This window comes from Carcharodon carcharias, chromosome 14 (genome assembly GCF_017639515.1).
Source record: "Carcharodon carcharias isolate sCarCar2 chromosome 14, sCarCar2.pri, whole genome shotgun sequence".
NCBI lineage: Eukaryota > Metazoa > Chordata > Chondrichthyes > Lamniformes > Lamnidae > Carcharodon > Carcharodon carcharias.
The window spans coordinates 31,059,526-31,081,844 of NC_054480.1; the positions used below are offsets into that span (position 1 = coordinate 31,059,526).

Here is a 22,319-nt window from a genome sequence, read left to right on the forward strand (position 1 = left end):
TAGCTTAGCCAGCGATACCCACATCCCGCGAAAGATTTCAAAACATTCCCTTATCCACAACTTCAATCACTTCTTCAAAAGTTCAGTCAAATTTGACAGGCATGACCTACCCTTTACAAATCCAAGTTGGCTCTCCTGATTACCTGAAAATTTACAAGTTATTCAGTCACTCTAGCTTTAATTATAGACTCTAGTAATTCTTGACAGCAGATGTTAGGACAACTATAATTCCCCTCTTTCACCTTTCTTAAATAGCGGAATGATATCCACAGTTTTCCAATCTAAAAGAATAGTTCCTGAATCAAGAGAATTTTGCAAGATTATAGATTAGGGCATTTTGCAAGATTATAGATTAGGGCATCTGCAATATTCTTATTGACTTCCTTTAAAATGCTGGGATGGAAGCCATCTGGCCCTGTGGAGCATCAGCAAGCAAAGTGAACATTAATGACCAAGTTATTGCTGTGTAAGTGCCACTAGATAGCACTGCCGATGACACCTTCCATCACTTTGCTGTTGATCAAGAGGAGGCTGATGGGGTGGTAATTGGTCAGATTGGATTTGTCTTGCTTTTTGTGGCTAGGACATACCTGGGCAATTTTCCATGTTTTCAGGTGGATTCCAGTGTTGTAGCTAATATGGCATTCTCCCTTTGTTGGTTTTCAGACTTACTGTTGTAGTAACCAATCCTGGACGCACTCAGAACATTTCACTGCCTTTCTAATGTGCTAATCTGCCTATGCTACCCATATGCAAGTTAAACTCCCCTATTAAAACCATTCTGCCATTATTACATGCTTGTCTAATCTCTGCATCTACCACTTCACTGTTGCTATTAGAGAGCCTGTAGACAACTCCCACAATAGCCTTAAATCCATTTCTCATTTCTTAATTCTATCCATAAGCCTCCAATGTCTACTTGTCTCTTATATCCTGTTTTATCATTCAAAAAATGTAATTCTTAATTGCTAAGGCTATTCTTCTCACTCATCTGTTTTCTCTATCTTTCCTAAGAACCTGTAACCTGTATATCTAGCTCCTTGTTCCGAATGTCTTATAGTAATGCCTCAGTAATGGCTACTTTAACAAACCCTCCAAGTTGCATTTGCACCTACAGTTTGGTCAGCTTGTTCCTTGTGTTCAATGTATTTATGTAAATAACGCTTAGTTGGGCCACACACCCTAACCTGCCCTTTTGTTTTGAAGATTTACTCAACTGTTCTTATTTTTCTTTCTCTGTTTAATTTCTTTACATCTTCTAGCTTTCCCTTTACAGAAAAAAAAACTAAAACTGAATTTTTGACTGTTACTGTTCTCTCTTCCTTTTTGTTTGTTTTTGAACTATTATTTATACCGCTTTATTCAGCGAAGCCCCCCCACCCCCCCCCCCCCCAATTTACTAATTTAAAGTCCTTGTGCCTGCTCTTTTCATCCATTCCACTAGGATCCTCATCAAACCCTCCTTCAGGAGCCTGAAGGTTCCCTTCCTGTCCCAGACTTGTGTCAGTGTCCCATGAAATGGAACCAATCCTTCCTACACCACCCCTTCAGACAGATGTTCCCCTCGATAGTCTGTCATCATTCTACCTGGGACATGGAGATGGTAACCTTCAGTTAATCAGTATCCTAAAATCATCCAGGTTAGTGACCTAGAGGTGCAGCTCAGTCATTCAATTTTCCTAGACGTAACAAGAAGGATCGTTGCTACAATGTAGTTTCGCTATTTCTGCTGGTTACAGCTCCCCTATTGGGACCACATAATTGCAGAATTAACCCCTCAGTTCCTTAACTAGCATGTGCAATTCAGACTTGCAGGAATCAAAAACATTTTACAAGAATTTTGAAGTAGACAACATGGAAGTATGTTGTTATAAGAGCTGTAGTTAAACGTCTTAAAAAAAAAACAGGTTTAGTTTCTCATCTCAGAAATTTAAACAATAAAGAATGTCTTTTTAATATGTATTTTTCACAAGTGCAAGAAAGGAAAAGAAACGTGGAATTTGAGCTCGCAATGAACTATTTTTCATCAAGCTACATAAATTTAGCTTAATTGTAATTGTATTATTAAGGCTCAAATTTGGGGTAGAAAAGCACCAGTGGGTGGGGTAGCATAGCAGCTATGTGACTAGCCTTGTAAACCAGAGGCCTTGATTAATGATCTGGAGACATGAGTTTGAATCTCAACACTGCAGTTAATTAAATTCAATTAAATAACTCTGGAATTAAGAAGCTAGTAACAGTGTGGGAAATAAATCTGCTGTCCTTGCCTGGTCTGTTCTATGTGTGCCCCAACCCACAACAATGTGGTTGCCTCTTAAATGGTGTCACAAGTCACCAGTTGAACCAATGAGTGTTGGGAAGTAAATGCTGACTTTCTGTACACCCTGTGAATAAAAGTAAGTTATGAAAATTGCTGGAAATTCAACTTAAGATATTGATTTCCCACAACAGCTGGAAGGTAGGGCTGGCAAAATGACCTCTGAGAAAGCTCCAGGTGATCTCAAGACTGCTTTGAAATGGGAGAGAGAAGAACATCAGCAGCTCCTCGCAGATTCCTACAGTGCAGTTATGGATCTAACGCAGCAGCTTCAAATCAGTGAAAAGAACTGGAGTCAGGAAAAATTAGAGTTACTGGACCGATTTAACACTGAGCGGAGTCACAGCGAGCAGCGTTTGAAGGAAATGCAGCACAAGATCAATCAGGTACATGCAGAAATCTCTTAATGTGTCCTAAACATTTTTTAAGGTGTTTCTAAACCTGTAGTCTTATGAGTGCAAATGTTATGCCCCACCGCCCCAAAATACAAGGGGTTGCGCAAGGTTTCTGGGATTTTCCAGTACGTGTGCCAGGAAAGAACGTCCACCTCCCCTTTAAAAGACAAATGTTGTTAGGGCAGGTGGAACAAGGGAAGGGAATTTCCTATGCCAGGAATTCCCATTTCACTGGCTCTCACAGGACCCAGGATAATGCTGCCGCTATACTATTTGAGATAAGATTAAACCCATTCAGGACAGCGAAATGGACAATTTAGGCCAGAAAAGCAGCCTGGATCTTCAAAGAAAGGAAATTCTTGTGAAATAAAAATATGATCATCCCCCTTAGACAGGGGAGTCGGAGTCTAAAGGGAAACTTGGCAGCCCCCTTTCATTGGAGGGCAGGTGCCTGATTTGCTGGCTGCAGGGAACAGATGAGTAGTGGTGACCTTTTGCCCCATGTACATTGGGTGTCCTTTTGCTGACTCTGCAAACTCCAGCAGGATCATAATGCTGGGATCTTTGCAGTCAGTATTCGGCAAGCTATCGTATTTTTCCCAGTGGAGATGTGGAGATAAATGAACACAGCAATGATGTCAGATATGCACAGCACGGAGCTGCCTCAGGGAGGTTGAAGGACTTCTGAAATTAATAAATAAAAAGTTTAAAAATTAATTTAAACATATCCCCTCGTGTGAGTGTCACATGAGATGGGACATGTTTTTATAATTATGAATTTTTAAAAACGTATTTAATAAAAGCTTCAGGAAACCTCATCCCGCTTGTGGATGAGGTTTCCTAAAAAAACGAAGGCTGCTCGGCCTTTTCGCCTGCCCGCCAACCTTCAGGTTGGACTGGCAGCGTTTACAGTAGCCTTAATTAGATCCTTAATAGGCCGTTTACATATCGGCGGACACACAGCTGACTCCGGCGCGCTCCCGGCAAACGAAACATCGCAACTCAGCACGATGACGTCAGGACGCGCACCCGACATCATTGCACCTCATTTCACGCGTCGGGCCCACCCCCACACGCTGATTGAAAACTCCTGCCCCTAGTGTTTTATTTTGATTCCCTTTGCTTTTTTTTTTTATCGAGTGGTTGGGTAGATGACCAGTTTCCATTCCTGTAGGTCATGAGAGAAGTTAAAGGGAAAGAAAGTTTGAACAAGAGCAACCTTTAACTCCCAAGTTTTACCTCCTGTGGAGAAATGCATTTTCTCTGCGGCCTAGCTGCTGTGCATTTTGAGTGCAAACCTGTGCCCTAGAACTTCATAGCATAGCTTGTGAGAACGCCATCGCAATCCTCACAAGACTGAATTCCTTCCATCGCATCAGACTACCTTCAGCTGAGAGCAAAATCTCTCTCTTCTGTTGGAAATAATGCCCCTTGTGCTGACCTGCTCCAAATTTGGATTTTAATGGTATTAACATGAACCTTGATGATTTCCTCTGCATTTGATTCACTGGTTTAGTACAGTCCCATAAATGGAATATATTCAGCATTATCCACATTTCTTAGAGGAACATAATAAAATTGGAATGAATAAAGGTTGTTCAGTCCCCCAAGCTCATTTCTTCTTTCATTATGTACAGTGTATCATGAACCTATCCCTACTTGTTTACTCTTCTGTGAGGTGTAAGACTTCCTAGAAAGTAAAGTTTTGTAAATTGTCCATCTGAAAAAAAATAGCTGTAAGATTAATGTGACATTCTATTTCTGGTTATTCAACAGTGTCTTGTTTTATTCACAGGATTCATTTATGTTGTGTTCCATATGGCATTTGATCTAAAATCTATGTATTTGTGCTGATAATCTTTCTTCCATCACAGGAGCTAATTAATTCAACTTTCATGATTCTGATAAGCCAATAACCATAGTTTCTGAAACTATCAATTCTTTGTAATTGATTTAGTTGCATTTCTTATGTTTTTTTTTAAGTAAATCAGTTTCTAATTCACTGGAACTGTTGTTATTGTGGCAAACTTTACAAATGAGTGCTCCCTACACAGAGCTTCATAGAATGGGACTATGTATCAGGAATCGCTGTGAAGGTCAACGTGGGATGCACAATTTTCTGTCCATTACAATTAATGGATAGAAAGTCATATGGGATGTACTTCCAGAAAGTACTGCCATTGTGTGAGGCTCTGTGTGGAGAGCACTTGATTTATAAATTCTATCCATGAATGTATTCATCATTCTGCACAATTTTAGGATCGTTAAAAGCTGTCTCAGTTCTCTGTACTCACTATTTTGTGGGGAAATGGCAGTTTGGATAGGACAAGAACTGCTAAACTGTGAGTGGCACCACATTAGACAGAATTTTTATTGGAAATAATCCTAATATTTAACTGCAATTAGGAGGCATTAAGCTGAAACAGTCCTGTAAAGACTTGGCCAAATGCTAACTAAACAATTTTACAAAAACATGGCATATTATAGTTTACTGTCAGGCACTGGGACCTATACTGCCAAGAGTCTGGCTGCAGGAGGGAAGCACTTAGAGACTGACTGTCCCATTCCTAGAAGCGTCTCGTACTGCAGGTATGGGAGGAGGTGGAGATACAAGGGAGGACCACTCGGCCACCACAGCAGCAGGCGGAGCTGATTCAGATGGAGTGCTTTCATAGTGCACAGCCCAAGGATGTCTGAGGCCACCAAAATCGCAGAAGACTCAGCAAGCTCCTGCAGCCAGGTGTCACACTTACCCTTCCACAAGGAATTAATTTATAAAGAATAGGTTAAATTTCACACGTCTGAATCAAATCCCAAAGGGGCAACACAATGTTATGTCAAACTGACAGCATTTACACACCACATCATGGGTGAAATAATTGCATTGAACTTAATTTGAATATTATGCATCATATTTATTTATTATCATTTTGAATAATAAGGGCCACGGTGACTCTCATGGTCATTTGGTGTTGTCTGGAGATCTTCCTGAAAGGGATGAAATAAGTGCCACAGGCTTCCAGGCACATTGTACTCTCCCAGGTAGCTGTGTATGGGATAGTTGACCTATGTAGTGTAGCAATGTGTCCTGATGGTGTACTTTCTTCTGAACTGGAAGTACTTGGTGGATACACCAATTTTTTTGCAAATACACATAAACAGACATGCCATGGAATTAGGTTGAAAGCAAGAATACAACTGTACTTCTGGTAATTGGAATAATAGCATTCCAACTATTGATAGAAAGTAGCAATTAGAACGCCCTGAGACCTAAAGATTGCCCTGATGATAAGATTAGAAACTCTTAACTATCAATGATCAAAGTCTGATTTTCAATCTTTGACACACCCCAGCGTCTTGTTTCCTCTGGGATCTTGTGGCACCTAGTAGATAATAATCTGAGATAATCCCTCTTGGCTCATATCCTTGATTTATGCAGCGTTTGTGCCTACTCTGCATATGTACTTATTTATCGTATTTCTGGGAATGAAAAGGGAATCCCAGCTCAGTGTATGAGGGGTAGAGACCTGATGTATTGGCCCCTCACCTCTTTTTCTTCATCCCTGTGCCGGGGAACTGAACAAAATGGGAAATCTCTCCTCATACTGCTGGATACGGAGAAATTGTGTGAAAAGGGAGTAAAATTGTAATTGCACATTATTTAAAAGCAGATTGTTAATTCAGAGAACAGCAATTTTGAAGTTAAGACACCCAGTTACAATGTAGAGAATATTGCTGTTAGGTTTCTGAGGTTTTTTTTGAGTTTTTTTTAATAATAAAATGAGAGACTTTTTCTCTCAAGTTGTGAGACTTCTGAGAATACCATTTTGTTAGCAGCTCATTAGTTTTGGAGAAAAACAGGCATTAAATCTATCATTAAAATCGGAATTACGTCCCTTCACCCATAAGTCACATGATTTTGAATAAATTAAACTCCTACAGGAATTTAGTGGGTTTTCAGCATGATTTGCTTCAAGAGATTTAAAAGTTAATAAAACCATGATGGAAAATTTCCTCTCTGCACTTTCTAAATGGTTTGTTATACATTGCTTATGAGAGAAATCCTACCCCCTTCACCTCTACTTCATCTAATTGTTACAACTACATCAAGCGAAAGATCAAAGACCTGTCATATCCTGCTGATGTTGGTAGAGAAAGGTGTTATTGTCAAGCTAGCACAGGAGGTGGTGGTTTTTCTCAGATGTTAAGCTAGAGTGACTTGTAGTGACAGTCAGTATATTTATGAGGAAATTATAACAGATTCACCAGACCCTGCAAATTCCCACATAACTGTTTACAAGTCCCAATCTTTGTATTTTTCAGATGTTGCAACACAGAAACAGTGAAAAGGAAACTTCAGATGAATTAGAGGCTAAGGGAACTAATTTGCAACGGTAAAAATTAGCTTAACTGTATTTAGATCAAGTGTTTGTTGCCAAGCAAGGAATTAAATTGTAATAAAACTTAACATAAGTAAGCTCCAGTTGGCCGTTTCTTTATTATTTTTCCAATTTTTTTAAGTTTTGAAGTTTGATCAAAGTACAAATTAACTATTTTTAACCTGTTCCTTTATGTTGAGCTGTTTCTTGGACAAAAAAAATTAAAATTTTTAGACCATTCAGCCCCTCAGTTGGATCATGAATGATTTGACCTTCAGCTCTATTTTACTCACCTTTGCTCAATATTCCTCAATGCCTTTACCTAACCGAAATCTATTGTTGTCTTGAAGATTTCAGTCGACACAGCATCAACAGCTTTTTGGGGGAGATTATGCCAAATTTCTACTATCTTTTCTGTGAAAAAGTTCTTCCAATGGATAGTCCTAATTTTGAGATTATGTCCCCCTGTTCTGGATTGCCCATGAAAAAAAATTATTTCTCTTTATCGATCCTATTGAATCCTTTTAACTGCCTTAATTAGCTTATCCCTCAATCTATTGTAGGAACAATGGTGGCCTCCCCTTCATGTAAATTAAAGGTAGTGAGATATTAATTGTCCTGGATTGAGGAGTGACGTTAAGAAGATTGAAACAACCGTTAAATGTTGACCCAAACACAACACATTTCCCTGTAGCCCATTCCCTCCCATCAACACCAACCTGCATTTCCCTGTAAATTGTTCTCTATTCCTCACATGGATGCAGCAGCCCCTCAATAAGAACAGAATAACTTGATCCATGTTTAATAATTGGCCAAGAAGTGTCTCAATATTGAGCCAGTGAATTTTGCAATTTTTCCAAAGCTGTAAATGCCTGAACTCTCTTGGTATATCAAAATGTTAGTGAAAACTTTCCCATCCTAACTGGAAAATAAGTACAGTTGACATTTTTAGCTTGTTCCCATGGGTAATGTGGCATTCGCTCCTATTTCACCAAAAAAAGAAAAATAACTTATTTTTAAATGCATTATTTTTAGGGCCAAGTCAGTTTCTTCTATGTCTGAGTTTGAGAGCTTGTTGGACACCTCTCCATACTTACCTCCCACCTCTGCAACCTTGCCAAAAGGTTTAAAGGATCTTGAGGAGCTGAACAAGAAAAATTGGAAGCACATGAATAACGATGGTGAATTGTTACAGGAGAAATCAGAAAGCACATTAATCAAGCAGTCAAATGTGGAAGTGCCTGTAATTTCATCTTGGGACTTCACCATGGCAGCAAATCTAGTTAACCCACATCTCAATACAAAACAAATACAGAGGAGTTACACAGCACCAGACAGAACTGGCATTCGTATTTATTACAGTCCACCAGTAGTGCGCAGGATGGATGGTTCTGTGGTTCAAAACAATGAAGGAAAGATTATGATTGAACCAGGCTTCCTGTTCACCATGGCGAAACCCAAACAAACTGAGGATTCAGAGCCCCATTCAGAGAATGTGTGCAACAAGTGGTTTAATAACTTTTCCAAGCACCGGGATTTGCTGGAAAGTGGCGCTGGGGAACATCCTGTTTCAGTTTCTGCTGCTGCTACTGGGTTTCCATCTGCTCTGCATGATCTACAAATATCAGGTAACATGAGTGATGACATGAAGGAGGCAGCCAATTGCGTCAGAAATGTTATTTGTACAAGCTCATTGGAAAGGAAGGTTAATACTGCAAGCCAGACTGTTGGACTTATCAGTGTGGGTACTCAGACAACCCGAAGTATTAGTGTTGGGTTGCAGACTGAGAGTCCAAGATCTATCTCTAGTAGTCTGCACCGGTCATGGGCATCGAGAGGATCCTTATTGATGCCAACCCAGAGTTCCCGTAGCAAACAACTCTCTTCATCTTTGGAAAAGGTGCCGACTAAGTTTGAACGTCCTTGCTGTTCACCCAAATATGGTTCACCAAAGTTGCAGAGAAGAAGCTCATCAAAAATAGATCATAGAGAGCGAAGTCCATGGGCCATGTCTCATCGAGGACAAAATGAGTCAGCTTGGGCTAGGTCAACTACTACAAGAGATAGTCCAGTACTCAGTTCAATCAATGATGGACTGTCCAGTTTGTTTAACGTTGTTGAACACCCATCTGGAAGTGTCGACTCAGTTTGGAAATCAAGCCAACATGAAACAAAAACAAAAGGCGATACATCAAGATATGGGATTGTTCAGGAGTTTTTCAGGAATGTGTGTGGCAGATCCCAGAGTCCAACAAATGGAGCTGACAAACCATTAAAAGATCCAGTTTCTGAAGAAAGTATCAGAAAAACAGATTTGGCTGCTCCATTGGGCCAAACGCAGGTAGACAGTGTTTCCAGAATTGTAAATAAAAGACTTCCCAAGCAACCGAACAAGGAGGACCAAAAACCAACATCCTATCCAGCCCAGGGAGCTAAAGACCCAGACACACGGGATGCTTGTGGAGCTTCTGGTCTACTTGAGGTAACTGCATTAGTAGGAGCTCCATCTCATTAAAATATGTCATTAAATTATTTTTTAGAACTCTCTACTCTAAAACCTCCATTATTGATATGAGGTATCTGGACTAGTATAAAATCATAGGATGTTACAGGACAGAAAGAGGTCATTCAGCCCATTTGGCCTGTGCCAGCCCTTCGAGAGCACTATCCAATTAGTACTTTTAAGATTTATAAAAGTCAAAAGTCATCAATTTTAATTTACTATTACCTACAAGTAAAATAACCTAGCTGAATATATTCTAATGCATAAAGGTTGTAAACAAACCTCATGTTTGTTACTATACAGATTAAATCAAATTAATGAAAATCAAAATTTGTATAAAATATTGAAGGGTAATTTTAACAAGTCAAGGCACCTGAAGTTGCTCATAAGCATGGACGTGATGGAGAAAACACTGATACCAGCACTGGAACCTCATCTCACAAATTTCATTTTATACTGTGGAAGGTTGATGGCCTTTTCCCTCTGGAACTTGGAGGGAATTTTATGGCCCCACTGCTCACCCTGGGGAGTTGGCTCGTGGGGGAGAGGTGTAAAATTGGGTGGCATGGCAGGAGCGGCATGCCTGTTACCTATCCGCCTCTACTGATATTTTATTGGCACTGAGGGAGGTATTGGACAGTGTTCCTGTCTTTGGGCCAGTTGAGGTCCCTAAGTGGCCAGTAAAGGGCCTCTTCCTGCCGCCACTGGCATTTTACTTTGTTGGGAGCTGAGGGGATCCCCCCAGCAGATGCCCCCCTCACGATGATACCTTCGCTTGTGTCCCCAGCCGGCACTTCTTTACCAGAGCCTGCCAGCCTGACCCCCACTCACCTCCTAATTTGGTTTCAGTGATGATTGTATTGGGGACTGCCTGTGGCCACCTCTCCAGGTGGCACCGCGGGCACTACAGAGCTGATTGGCCACCTGATTAGTCAGAGCATTCGGAGGTGGGACTTCCCCCAAGATGGAGGCAGATGCCTCCTCCTGAGTCAATTAACGGTCCGATGGCATAGAAGCAGCTTGGGGCTTCCCGGCCATGCGGAGGCCATCTTACCTCTGACTTTTTAAGCTGGAGGAGTGCTGGGACTGCCTCCTCCGCATAAAATCCCAGCCTTGGGTAGAAATTAAAACCAGACAGATGTGAAGAAAGGCTTTTCCGTCTGGTGACTGAAAAAGTCCTGTGGGCAATCAGTTTGAACAATATCATTCCCATTCCAAATGGAATATGAGACTAAAGTGCAAACTGTCCCTACATCAGCACTAGTTGGCAGTGTCATTGAGAGGGCACAGGATGACTGGTGTTGAAAGTGATGGGGAAGAAAGTCACAGTTTTGGGGTGTATTCTTCTGAGGTTGTATTGTAGGAGTCGGGGGGAGCTTATTCGCACCTAGCCAGTGCTGTCCCTCACCTGGGGTTTATGCCGCTGACACTGAGTGCCTGAAATGGGAGGCATTCCTTTGCCCAACACTAACATTCCTCATCCTAATGAGCACTTTGTTTTTTCTTGATAAAGAAATTGCTGCTGGTGATATTGGCATCGCTGGCCCAGCGTTTCTTTGTCTGCTAGTTTAATATGAGCATGAGCACATTTATTTAAAATAGGTTATTACTGTTGCAAAATTAGTTGCTGTAGAAACATCATGTCAGCTTGTTGGTCTGCCATCACCAATAGTAGTTACTAGGTTTAGAATTTCAATTATCATTTAAGAAAGTTCTTTCCCAATTCTAAAAGCATTTATTAGACAAGATTGCTTTTGCTTGGCATGTAATTACTCACATTGAATTTCATTCATGTTCTTGTGCAGGAAACATCATGTGATTGTACATCTCAGTCACTCACCTCCTGCTTTCCATCCAGGTCAGTTCGCCATTCGTTATCACAATGTAAATCACGTTCTTTGCCTTCAGATCCCAGCATGTCAGATGAAAAATCAGGCTGAGTCATGAACTGTGCCACGTACCGAAGCAAGGAGACAGCTTTATGTGTGCTAAAATAATGTCACTCTACAACTTTTGCTCTGACAGCATAAGTGAAATTCTCAGAGACATTTTGAAAAGATGTTTGTGATTTTTATTGTCGTAGTCACTGTAGATTGCAAAGTACAAACTGTGGAGGGAAAGCAAGCTATTGATTTTTTAACAAGAGAATCTGAGCAATCTAGGTTATAATGCATAGGTGGTTGAATCATTTCTGTAATAGCAGTACATAGATGTTCATACAACAACAGGATTGTTAAACTAGATTATGATCTATGACAGTCTCTACTTCTTTTGGCAAACATCCTCCTATCTTTATGCTGCTTTCTTCCGATTCTCACTTGTGATCTATAGATGTGTCTGGGACCTCAATCATTATTGCCCCACTCCACAGATATATTTAACTAAGAAGGAATAAAAACTTGCAACACACATTTCAAACTGCACATTTGGGAATCTGGAGAGATCCCACTCACCAATCATAAAGTTAGCTGCAAATTGTTAATATGTATAAAGAGTATCAAGAACTAATAGATCTCCTGTAGCACTGTCGTCAGAGAGTATGGAGGATGAAATTTTACTTGGGTGGAGAAGTTAAGTGGGTGGAATTGCATGGGCCACCTGTTACACACCCTGCTTGATAAAGGTGGTTCCCTTTAGGGAAAGGGATTTATAAGCAATGTCCCCTCTAGTTTTTTTTCCATTGTGCACAGCCTGTTCAGCGAATGCACAGTACCTTTAATTTTCTTTGTCTGGCAACACAATCACGCAGCATGTCTTAAAGGAGATACTTGTGAGTAGCCTGTGCCGTGCTTTCCAAGTTACACAGTTTACAGGTAGTATTACCAGATAAGTGTTAATTAAATAGTGCAGGCATGGCTCAACCAAGTGCTTTGCAGATTTGAAAGCACTTACAAACTGCAGGCCATTGGTTAGCTTTCTCTCTCACTTTCAGAGTTGTTTTTCATCTGTAACAAAGTGGTTTTGTCTGGTGGATGATAAAATTGAATGTGACAGTGAAATAAATTCCCACATTACTTCTGCCCCAAGACCAGTTGTTCGTTACTATTCCTGATGATGCATTCTATCATTTATAAACTATTATTGAAGGGAAACCACTGAACTGCAAAAGGGGAAATTAATATTCTGTCTATGATAAGAATGAAGTAGTCGGCTGTGTGTTACAAAGCAGGAACACCTCTTAAAATTGAATTAGTTTAAAGAAACAACTTCACTTTCATAATTTACAATATCTGAGCTTTTTCTTGTTACTGCTTTGTGACACTGTATATTGTGGGTTCCATATACCAAATGAATGCATTGGAGGTTATGCAATAGTCAGAGGTCACTAGCATATAAGTACTTGGGGGAAAGATGACATGTGAAGACTATGGCCTAGCCTCTTGAGCCTACTATATACTGGACAGAAAGTGAATGCTGATTGAGCCCAGAAGTGCGCATCCTGTAATATTGGTGTAGGCAAGAAAATATTGACAGTAAGGATCAATGCCTGAAGCAGGTGTTAGACACTTTGCGCATTCAAGTAAGGGATCTAATGCCTGTTTGAGGCCCCCTTTGCAATATTGGGTTGCCCTGATAGATGGTTTGGCACTCGCAGCAATGTTCAGGAAAACCAGGACTCTATTCAGCCTAACAGGTGGATCTTAAAGTGACAGCTACAGGCCACAACCGTAATGGTAAGTGCTTCAAATATACTTAAACTGCATGTGGAGTTGGGAGGAGCAGGAGTGCTTCCCTTGTACCCCACATTAAAACCACGTGAGCCAGTGTCTCTTTACTGACAAGCTGCCTGTTCATTAGGTGTTCACAGCTCACTATCACAATGATCTTGAGGTGTCAGGCCCACTATAACATGCACCTCAGGCCTCTCTGTTTAGGACTGGAGATTGTTCTGCCGTTTATGGGCACCTTAGAATTTCCAGGCCATTTCACTGTTCTTTCCCACTCATTTTGTATTACTCTGGATATAATCTAAAAAAAGAAATTCTGAGGGAGATTATTGCACAACACTTATAATAGAATTTCAGCATTAGAAGGGAAATTGTGCCTGAGGAATGCTGAAAAAGAAAGAATGGGGTGGAGATGTGTAGTGTCAGCTGACAATATGTAGTGCAAGGATTTCCTCCATTTCCCACATGGGCCTGGAGTAGGCCTAGTCCCAGTATAACCGTCTGAAGGAGACAGTAGGGAGGGGGCATCGTTTTCCTGATTGTCTTAACAGCTGGGTACCACAGCAGAGGGATGCTGAGAAAAACCAGGCAGGTGATTTTCTCACTTGAAAAGCTGGCTGCCAGCATTTGACTATTGGTGTAGGTGTGACACCTCTACCCCCTGTTAACTGCATGTGATGCAGTAAGTGGTTTAACCAATATACCATAAAGCAGCCACTGGAGTTGGTTCATAAAACTGCCCGAAGCCTTCTCATCATTCATTTTTGCGGGGTCAGAAGAAGGAGGAATACTCCTCCTTTCATCATATAAATATTTCAGCCTACTGCTGGTTCACGTGCAGCTCATCCTGCTCATTGCTCTCCCACCTTCGCCACCCAGTTGATCAGCTCCGCAAAATCCATTGGACCCCAATTTGGTGCATGCAGCTTGCTGGTTCCATGTAAATGAGCCTTCATCTGCACAGTACAATGACAAGCAGCCAGTGTATGAACTCTGCTCCCCTCCCCCTTACCTCCGACCACTGGTTTGGCACTAGATGTTAAAAGCACTCCCTCCACCCACCCATAGGGTAGGATTGGGGTAGAGATTCACCTCGGACGGTGACATAAAAAAGGTGCTATTGGATCAGCTGCCCATTCTACATGGTACCTGATATTTAATCCGACTAACTGCAATGGAACTGAATATTAGACACTATTATTGATTTATTGCAGCTTGTATGCACCACTGTCCGAGATGAACTTCTAACCCTATACCTTTATAATATAGTAGATTAGGTGCCTTGTTGAATTTGTTGCCGGGGGGAGTGAATCGGCCACCTGTTGTAGAACCGGCACAAATTTTTTTCCCTTTGATTTAATGCAATGAATTTTATTCTATAATCGGTTACAGAGCTTCTCCAATAGATTACTGTTCAAACAACAAAGTTGAAAGTTATCCCTATTCTATTTGATTTTATTTCTCTTGTCTTTCCCCACCGCATCCTCCACCCGCCCCTTGGTATTTATATGCCTTAGTGTCACTATCTGGTATTGAGACCAGACCCCTTCAGCATCTTTATTTACCTGTTTCTCATTCTAACAGCCTCTCACTCCCTTTCCCAAATTCTCAGCTTCCAATTTCCTTTCCCAATTTACCTGCTTGTCTTCCTCTCTCTTTCTTCTCCTATTTCCTCTTACAGTCTTGCTTGTCCTTCATTTTCCCCCAGTTTGTCTTGCCTTTCCTGTCACATCGCTGTGTCTGTCACTTAGGCTCCCTTCCGACCATATTCCTTTCTCTGTTCAACTATATTCCTCGTTCCAGGTGATTATCTCAACCTTTCGTTATCCCATCCATCATTACCCCATCCACTCTAACTTCCTCTGGCTAGCCTCTCCCAAACTGTGTGCCTTCCATTTCCCATCCCCTTTTGGGCAGATCTCACTTTTCCCAGTCTGTGACCCTTTTCCATTTTTCTCCCAATCTGTATTTTCTTCTCACCCTTCCAGTCTGACCTTCCTTAACATGTCATGTTCCAATCTAGCAGCCTTGGTATTGCTCCTCCTCCATCTACATCCTTTAGCTCTTCACATGACCTGTTCCAATCTGGTGACCTTTGCTATTGCCTCTTCCGAAACTTATTCCCTCTCTGGTCCAGTTTCCTTAATATCATCTTTCCTAGTTTGTTTCCCCTTTCAAATGCCTTTACTAATTTGTCTTCCTTTTTCACCCCCATGATCTTTACCAGTCTAGCTGCTTCCATATCCAGTTACCCATGTCTCGATGACCTTCCCAAAATGGCTCAACTTGTCATTTCTTTTGCCATTCTTGTTCACTTTCCAGTTGCTCTCCCCTTCTTGTCTGACATTCTTCACAAATGTCTTCCTTTTCAAACGCCCTTAATTCCCCTGTGTACATTTGTCATTATACTTATTAGTGTCTCTATCTACTTTCCTGTTAGTATTTCTCCTAGTTCCCCTTTCCATTGCCCCTACGATCTGCCTCCTATTTCCTGCTTGTTTTTCCCTTTGAATCCCTTCAGTGTTCTTCTGGCTTTTTTTCCTCATTGCATCTCCCAATCTTCCCCCTATCCCACCCCCACGTTACCACTCCCAGACTGGTTTGCACTTCCATTGTCCCTTTCAATATAACTCATAACTTGCCTTTTAATTTCTTCTAGTCTATTCCAGCATTATTTTCCTTCCTTTCTCTATTTCTCATTTTCAGTCTTCTAGTTGCCTCTACCAAAATGTCTTCCTCTTGCATCCATTTCCATTTACTCTCCCACTCTCAGTCCTTGTTTGAATGTGTATGTCTCTTCTCCCATACCCCTCACTCCCGTTGTTATTGCTCTTACCAAATTGTCTGTTTCCCACTGCCCCCACACCTTGCCCCACACTCCCCACAATGTCATCCATCACATTGCCCTTTTCTTTGTTTAACCTACCATGGCTCTTCTGTTTTAGTTCCCATGCTAGCTTGCCTTCTCAAGTTGTCTCTCACTTGTCTTTCTTCCCTTTACTTCTTCCAATTCAGTTCATGTATTAAGTTGGCTCCCTTCCCCACTTGCCTACCCAGCCCCGCCTTTAATTGGCTTCCCTTGCCAATACTCCCAACCTGGCACCTTTTCCACTGGCCATCCCAATCTGCCTTCCCATTTCTCCTTGTAATTTTTCTCCCCTGCTACTCATCTCATCCCATACCTTGTTCATTGACTCCATTTGTTCAACCCAATCTAACATCACATCTCAGCCTAAAACTTTTACGGGCCCTGGTGATTCCACTCGATACTTTGGCTTCCACGTAATTTCTTTGGGATGGGTACTCTGCTGTATCAGCAGAGGCATCTGCTCCATTTAGCCACAGGAAACAAGTAGTGGTTCCTTGCTAGGATTGATTGCTGTTTGCCTTCTCCACTGTAGGTTCTGAATGAGGCCTACACCTGCTCACGGCAACATAGGTTCTGCTAAGCCTATCAGAGAAATTTCAGGCAAAATTCTTGGGGTTGCCCTAAATGGCTTCAGAAACATCCCTAAACTCCTGGAATGATGTGATTGGTACAGGCAGAAGCACCTACACTTCCAACATCAGGAGGAAACTATAAGAGGGTGGAAACCTAATGGAACCAAATTGCAAACCTTCTCCCTTGCCGAACCAATAGGAACTCTTCACTGAGTGGAAGTTTTATGCTCTTTTTATCCCTCTCAATGTGTTTTTCCTTGTTATCCCACTGTTCCAGTCTGGCTACCCTTCCCATTTACCTTTTCAGCCTAGCCCTCCTTCCCGTGACCTCTCTCAATGCAACCCTGGTTCTTTGTTTGTCTCTTCTACTCCTTCCCCATATTTTGACCTCTTCAATTTCACTCCCCTTTCATTGCACAATCCAATATGAGCTTCTTTCCTGTTACACTTCCCTATCTGGCTCCCCTCAATATTCTGCTCAATGTTCCCTTGATGTTTAATGGAACATTGTCTTCCTCTGGTGGCCCTTGCAATTACATCTTTTAGGTTGGATTCCATCCCATTCCCCCCTCAAATTATTTCTGCTTGCCCTTATTTCCCATCCTTGTCTAATTCCATGTAGCTTCCCATATTGATTACCCTGGATCTTTTGACTCTTACCACTCCATTTACCTTTGACTTCCCTTTCCTGTACCCACCCACCGCCCCCCCCCGCATCACAATTTGACTCCGTCTGGTTTTCTATAATGTATAAAAATCCATCTCCCCTTACCATCACCTCTACCCATTTGATTGTTTCTGGTTTTCAATGATTTTTATCCCTACCAACCTGTCTTCCCCTTTGCCATCCCTATTAACTCTCCCATTTTAGCTCCATTTGTCATTGCCCTCTCCAGTCTGAAGTTCTCTGCTTCTCATGTTGCTAACCATCTATCTTTTGCAGGCACCCTTTTATGCTTTCCATTCTGACTTACACTGGCTTCCTTACTATTAACCTGACAAATCCAGCTTTCCTAGCTATTTCCTGTCCCAATTTGTGATATGCTGGTTTCCATTGCCACTGCCTTTTCTAATTTATTTTCTTTGGCTATTCTGCCTATTGCCCACCCAATTTGGCCTTCCTTGACCTCCCTTGCCACTGTTCCTCCCATTCTAGCTTCCTCTCTTTTCGTTGCCACTCTCCCCTCTGCCTTCCCCTCATACTTACTCCATTCACTTTGACTTCTCATGATCCTTCCCTTACAAATCTAGGGCAGAATTTTGCCCTCGGATGGCGTGCGGGCCCCACCGGCTCGGCAGCGGGCGGACAGCCGACCCCCACCACCGAAACGGGGCCCACCGCCATTTTGAGTGGACGGGCCAATTAAGGCCCACCCAGCGGCCTGCCCGACGCTTCCTGTTCCAGGGGGAGGGAATTCCCATCTGTCAAAGTGTGCTCTTTCGCACATGCGCGCAAAAGATTGCACTGCTCCCTGAGGCAAAGTTCTGTCTCGGAGATTCGTGACAGGTAAGAAAAGTCTAAAAATAGATAAATATTAAAATTATTAACATGTCACATGAGATGGGACATATTAATAATAAACACATAAAATTATTGAATGTTTAAAAAAACGGACATGAAACTTCATCCCGCCGGTGGATGAAGTTTCATGAATAATCAGAAGCCCGCTGGGGATCCTGGCCTGCCCGCCAGCCTTAAGCTTGGACGGGCAGGTCTTTAATTATCTTAATGAGCCTGTCAATGGCCTCAGTTGGCCATTGACAGGTCGGCGGGTGGACAGCTGATTTCGCTGTCTGCCCGCCTTCCTAAAAATTTAAAGGGACCCTGATGACGTTGGGGATTCTTCCCGACGTCATCCCGCATCATTTTCCCCTTGGCGAGCAGGCCCCTCCCCCAAATCGCCGAGGGGAAAATCCTGCCCCTAGCTCCATTGACCATTTTAGAGTGACCTTTTCTGACTTTCCTCATGTTCGTCCCACCAGTCTAATCTCCCCAATTTTCCATGATGCATACTTCCACCAATCCACCTTCCATTGGCTTCCTTTTGCATGATCTCTCTAAACCTGTCTTCCCCTGCTATTACCCCTCCCACTGACTTCCCTTGCCATTATAATTCTTCCTCCCAGTCTTTCATTATGATCCTTCCACCTCCCCTTTCAATCTGAATATCTGCCTAACTCAATCTGGTTTCCCATTTACAACTGTTATATTCTTGCTTCTCTGGCTATTGTACTTATCCAATCAGTTTCCTTCCCAGTCTTATTTCCCTAGCTCTCCATGATGCTTACATCTACCAGTCTACCTTGCTCTGTTTTCTTTCCCATTTCCCTTCCCAGTCTGTTTCTTCCCTGTGTCAACCTTGGCACAGTGGTAGCACTCTCAGCTCTTGAGTCGGAAGATTATGTGCTCAAGCTCCATTCCAGAGACTTGACACAAAAGTTAGGCTGACAGTTTAGTGCACTGCTAAAGGAGCACTTCACTATCAGACATTCCATCTATACAATAAGAAACTGAGACTCCAACTCACTGTCGCCCTTAGGTGATCGACATTGTTTTAAACAGCCCAAAAGTTCTCCTGATTTCCTTGGCAACATGTGTCCCTCAACCAAAACTACTTTCTCCTTGCTGTTTGTGGGACCTTGTGTGTAAAATGGCTGCCATGTTTCCATACATTACAACTGTGTCTACACTTCAAAAGTGCTGCATCCTGTGAAACTCTTTGGGAGTTCCTGGTGTCCATAAAAGGCACTATACAAATGCAAATTTTTATTCCCGTGTCACCCCCAAGCTCCCTCCCCATTACATCTCCCAATCTGACTCATTGCTTCTTTCCCTAGGGCTCTCTTTCTACTTTCTTCTCCCTTTCCCTTTAATATTCCCAAACTGGCTTTCTTAGACGCTCACCACCACAGGTCAAGGAGTGATTTTAACCTTATCCTTAGAGAAAACAATGCCGGCACTTAAATTTGCTCATGGGATTTGTCACTGACAATCCCACACTGATTTTTACCTGCTGTCTGAGCAGAGGGACACTTGACGGAAATTGGCAGTGCCTTCTTTAAACAGGCAGATTGGGCTCCAATGGCATTATTGGAGCTGACAACCATTATAACCAGAAACCTGTGGGGGGGATGTCATTGTGGTCTTCCAATAGGACAATCTGACCGGAGGAGCAGTCAAGGCCAAAAGTAAATCCTTTTGCTTTTTATGACTTCTGTGGGGTTTGGAGAAGCAGGATTGCACCTCTAGGGTCAACATAGAATGTCTGGCTCCCCCACAGCACCTCATCCCAAATGTGGGAGCCTCCCAGAATGTTTCCCCATGACTTACCTGAATAGTGGGGACTGTTCTTTGGTCTCCAGCAGTGACCTCCTTCCACCCAGTATTGTGCTGCCACACTGTACTTAGCTGCTGCTTGCTGCCAGTTTTGGGCAGGTAACTGACTGAGGCTATACAGTTAAAATCTCCCAGACGTCATGCTGCCATGGTCAGATGGTTTGTCACCTGCCTTGGGTCTTTCCTGCTCAACTGCTGTCCCTGCTTCTGTCCCACCTCCCCTATCTTCCCATTACCGGTCCAGCACTGCTCACTCCCTCTGTTCTGATTTGACTGTCACTATCATTACCTTTCCCAATGTGGCTTTTTCTTAGTTCCCTTCCCAATTACTTTTTTTTCCATTCCATGTCAATCTGACTTGTATTTCTATTACCCCACCTTATCTGGCTTTTCCACTTCAATCTGTCCACTTCCCATTATGCTTCCATCTCACTCGCTTTCTCACCCCAATAGATCTGTCTCCATTTGCTACCTTCTAGATGCCAGTATAAGTAACTAATGCCCAGGTAGCATTAAGGTTAGTCACTTTAATTCCCCTATTTAATTTTTTAATGCATGTCTACACTGGTGTTAAATGTGCTCTTCCCAGTTTGTATACATGCTCTTCACTGTTTGTTTTCTACATCATAGTCTTTTGAGAGAAGTGATTTAATTGTGCGTAATTCCACATAATCGGAGTGACCCGGCTTGTCTAGTCTACTTACAGTCGATACATTAGATATTAAAAATATCATGCATGAGATGAACATGGACCTAATCACTGTTCACCAGTTGTTTGCTAATGAATCAAAGGCCATTGTTTCTGTTGGATGTTGCTGCATCCATTTAAAATTGTATTTCTGCACTCACACAGGGAAGCGTTCCATTATGCTGTTGGATCCTGGTCACTAGTTTAGTTAGATAAATGGATCTGGGTTGCACGCTTGGTTCGGGATGGCCGAGTTGGTACCATAGACAGAGTAGATCAGCAGACAATTTTTATGTAGAACACATTCTATTTATTTGCAAAGGAACTCAGCAGCTACACTTAAGTGCTTACAACTCAAACCCTGTCTCTGCATTACAGACACTAACTCTAGACTACTCCTACTGACTACTAAGAGTAGCCCATGCTACTCTGCTATTGGATACTAAGATCATGTGATCTTCCATTATAATCATCACCTTAAAGTATATTACACATGCTCAAATGTTGTTTTAGCGAGTCGGATAACTTTTAACATTTAGGAATAAAGGGCAGTTAGTTTAGACAACCATTGCATTTTAAGATAGTTTCACCTGGTTAAATCAGAGCTAATAATCCAACTGCCTTTAGCAATCATTCTGACTCATTTTGCATATACTATACCTGTTTTAGATTACACTTAATTGACAAGTGACTGCACATAGTCAAGAATATTGTTGGACTACAGAGCTGTGATTTAAGTGAATAATGTGAGGAAGGGTATAGTACAAATGCTCTTCTCAAAGCAGTGGGACAATATTGAGTTACCTGCTCTTTCCATGCATCTATTATGTGATTAAAAAGTTATTAATGTATATCAGTTTTATAAGCTTCATGGTTTTCTACGTCTTTGTCGTGTGTATATATATGAAAACTATTTAAACTCCAAAATATCTGATGGTCATTTTCAATTCTTGATATATTTAAGTTTTTTTTAACATTAGTATTTTTTAATTTTTGTAATGTAAGACTAGATTTTTAAATGTTTGTTTTTAGGTAACCTTTTAATATAAAAGTTCAGCATATGTTTGTAAAAATGCCTTTTAATTATTTATACTGTTCATAGAAAATAAATTGTGTATAATAACTGAAGAAAAACATATATCTAGGCATTTGTACTTAGTTTATACATTAGAGAATGCAGGAGAGATAAAGGACCTTGGCATAGACACAGTGGCTTTTGGGTGGACTGCTTTCAAACACTAAATTATTAGAAATTATTATAGAAATGTGTACCAATTAGTTTTATTTTATGTAGCATTTACTGGGGAATATGAAATATTATAAAGTGATGTTTTCTATACATTTTTGAGTTTACATTCTATGCACAAACTTCTGTATTTTTGAAGCTGTATAGTACAAACTGTGACTTTTAATCTGCAACAGGGACTGTTTTACGAGCTTATTATCTGTGTATGTTGAAAGAAAAAAAAACAGTATGAGGTTTGTAGGGACCTCTTGTTTGTAGTAGTGTTTATCCCAAAAGGACAAATAATTATGGAGAAGTCATTACTGTAATTTGTAAAAATTCAATAAATTGTACCTGAAAATGAAT

The 22,319-nt window shown here is 41.4% G+C and overlaps 1 protein-coding gene across 4 annotated transcripts in view; it reads left to right on the forward strand.

The window, feature by feature from the left end:
* LOC121286821 (protein SOGA1-like) overlaps positions 1-18,186 on the forward strand; it is a 111,467-nt gene extending 93,281 nt beyond the window's left edge. For 3 of the 4 annotated variants that reach the window (XM_041203877.1, XM_041203879.1, XM_041203876.1), the window contains 4 exons: positions 2,452-2,703; positions 7,036-7,106; positions 8,127-9,573; positions 11,400-18,186. In XM_041203877.1, the coding sequence (XP_041059811.1) occupies positions 2,452-2,703; positions 7,036-7,106; positions 8,127-9,573; positions 11,400-11,534 (1,905 nt within the window). In that variant the 3' untranslated portion in view covers positions 11,535-18,186. The remainder of the gene's footprint in view (positions 1-2,451; positions 2,704-7,035; positions 7,107-8,126; positions 9,574-11,399) is intronic. The other variant, XM_041203878.1, reaches the window with a different exon arrangement.
* Positions 18,187-22,319: the final 4,133 nt, after the last annotated feature.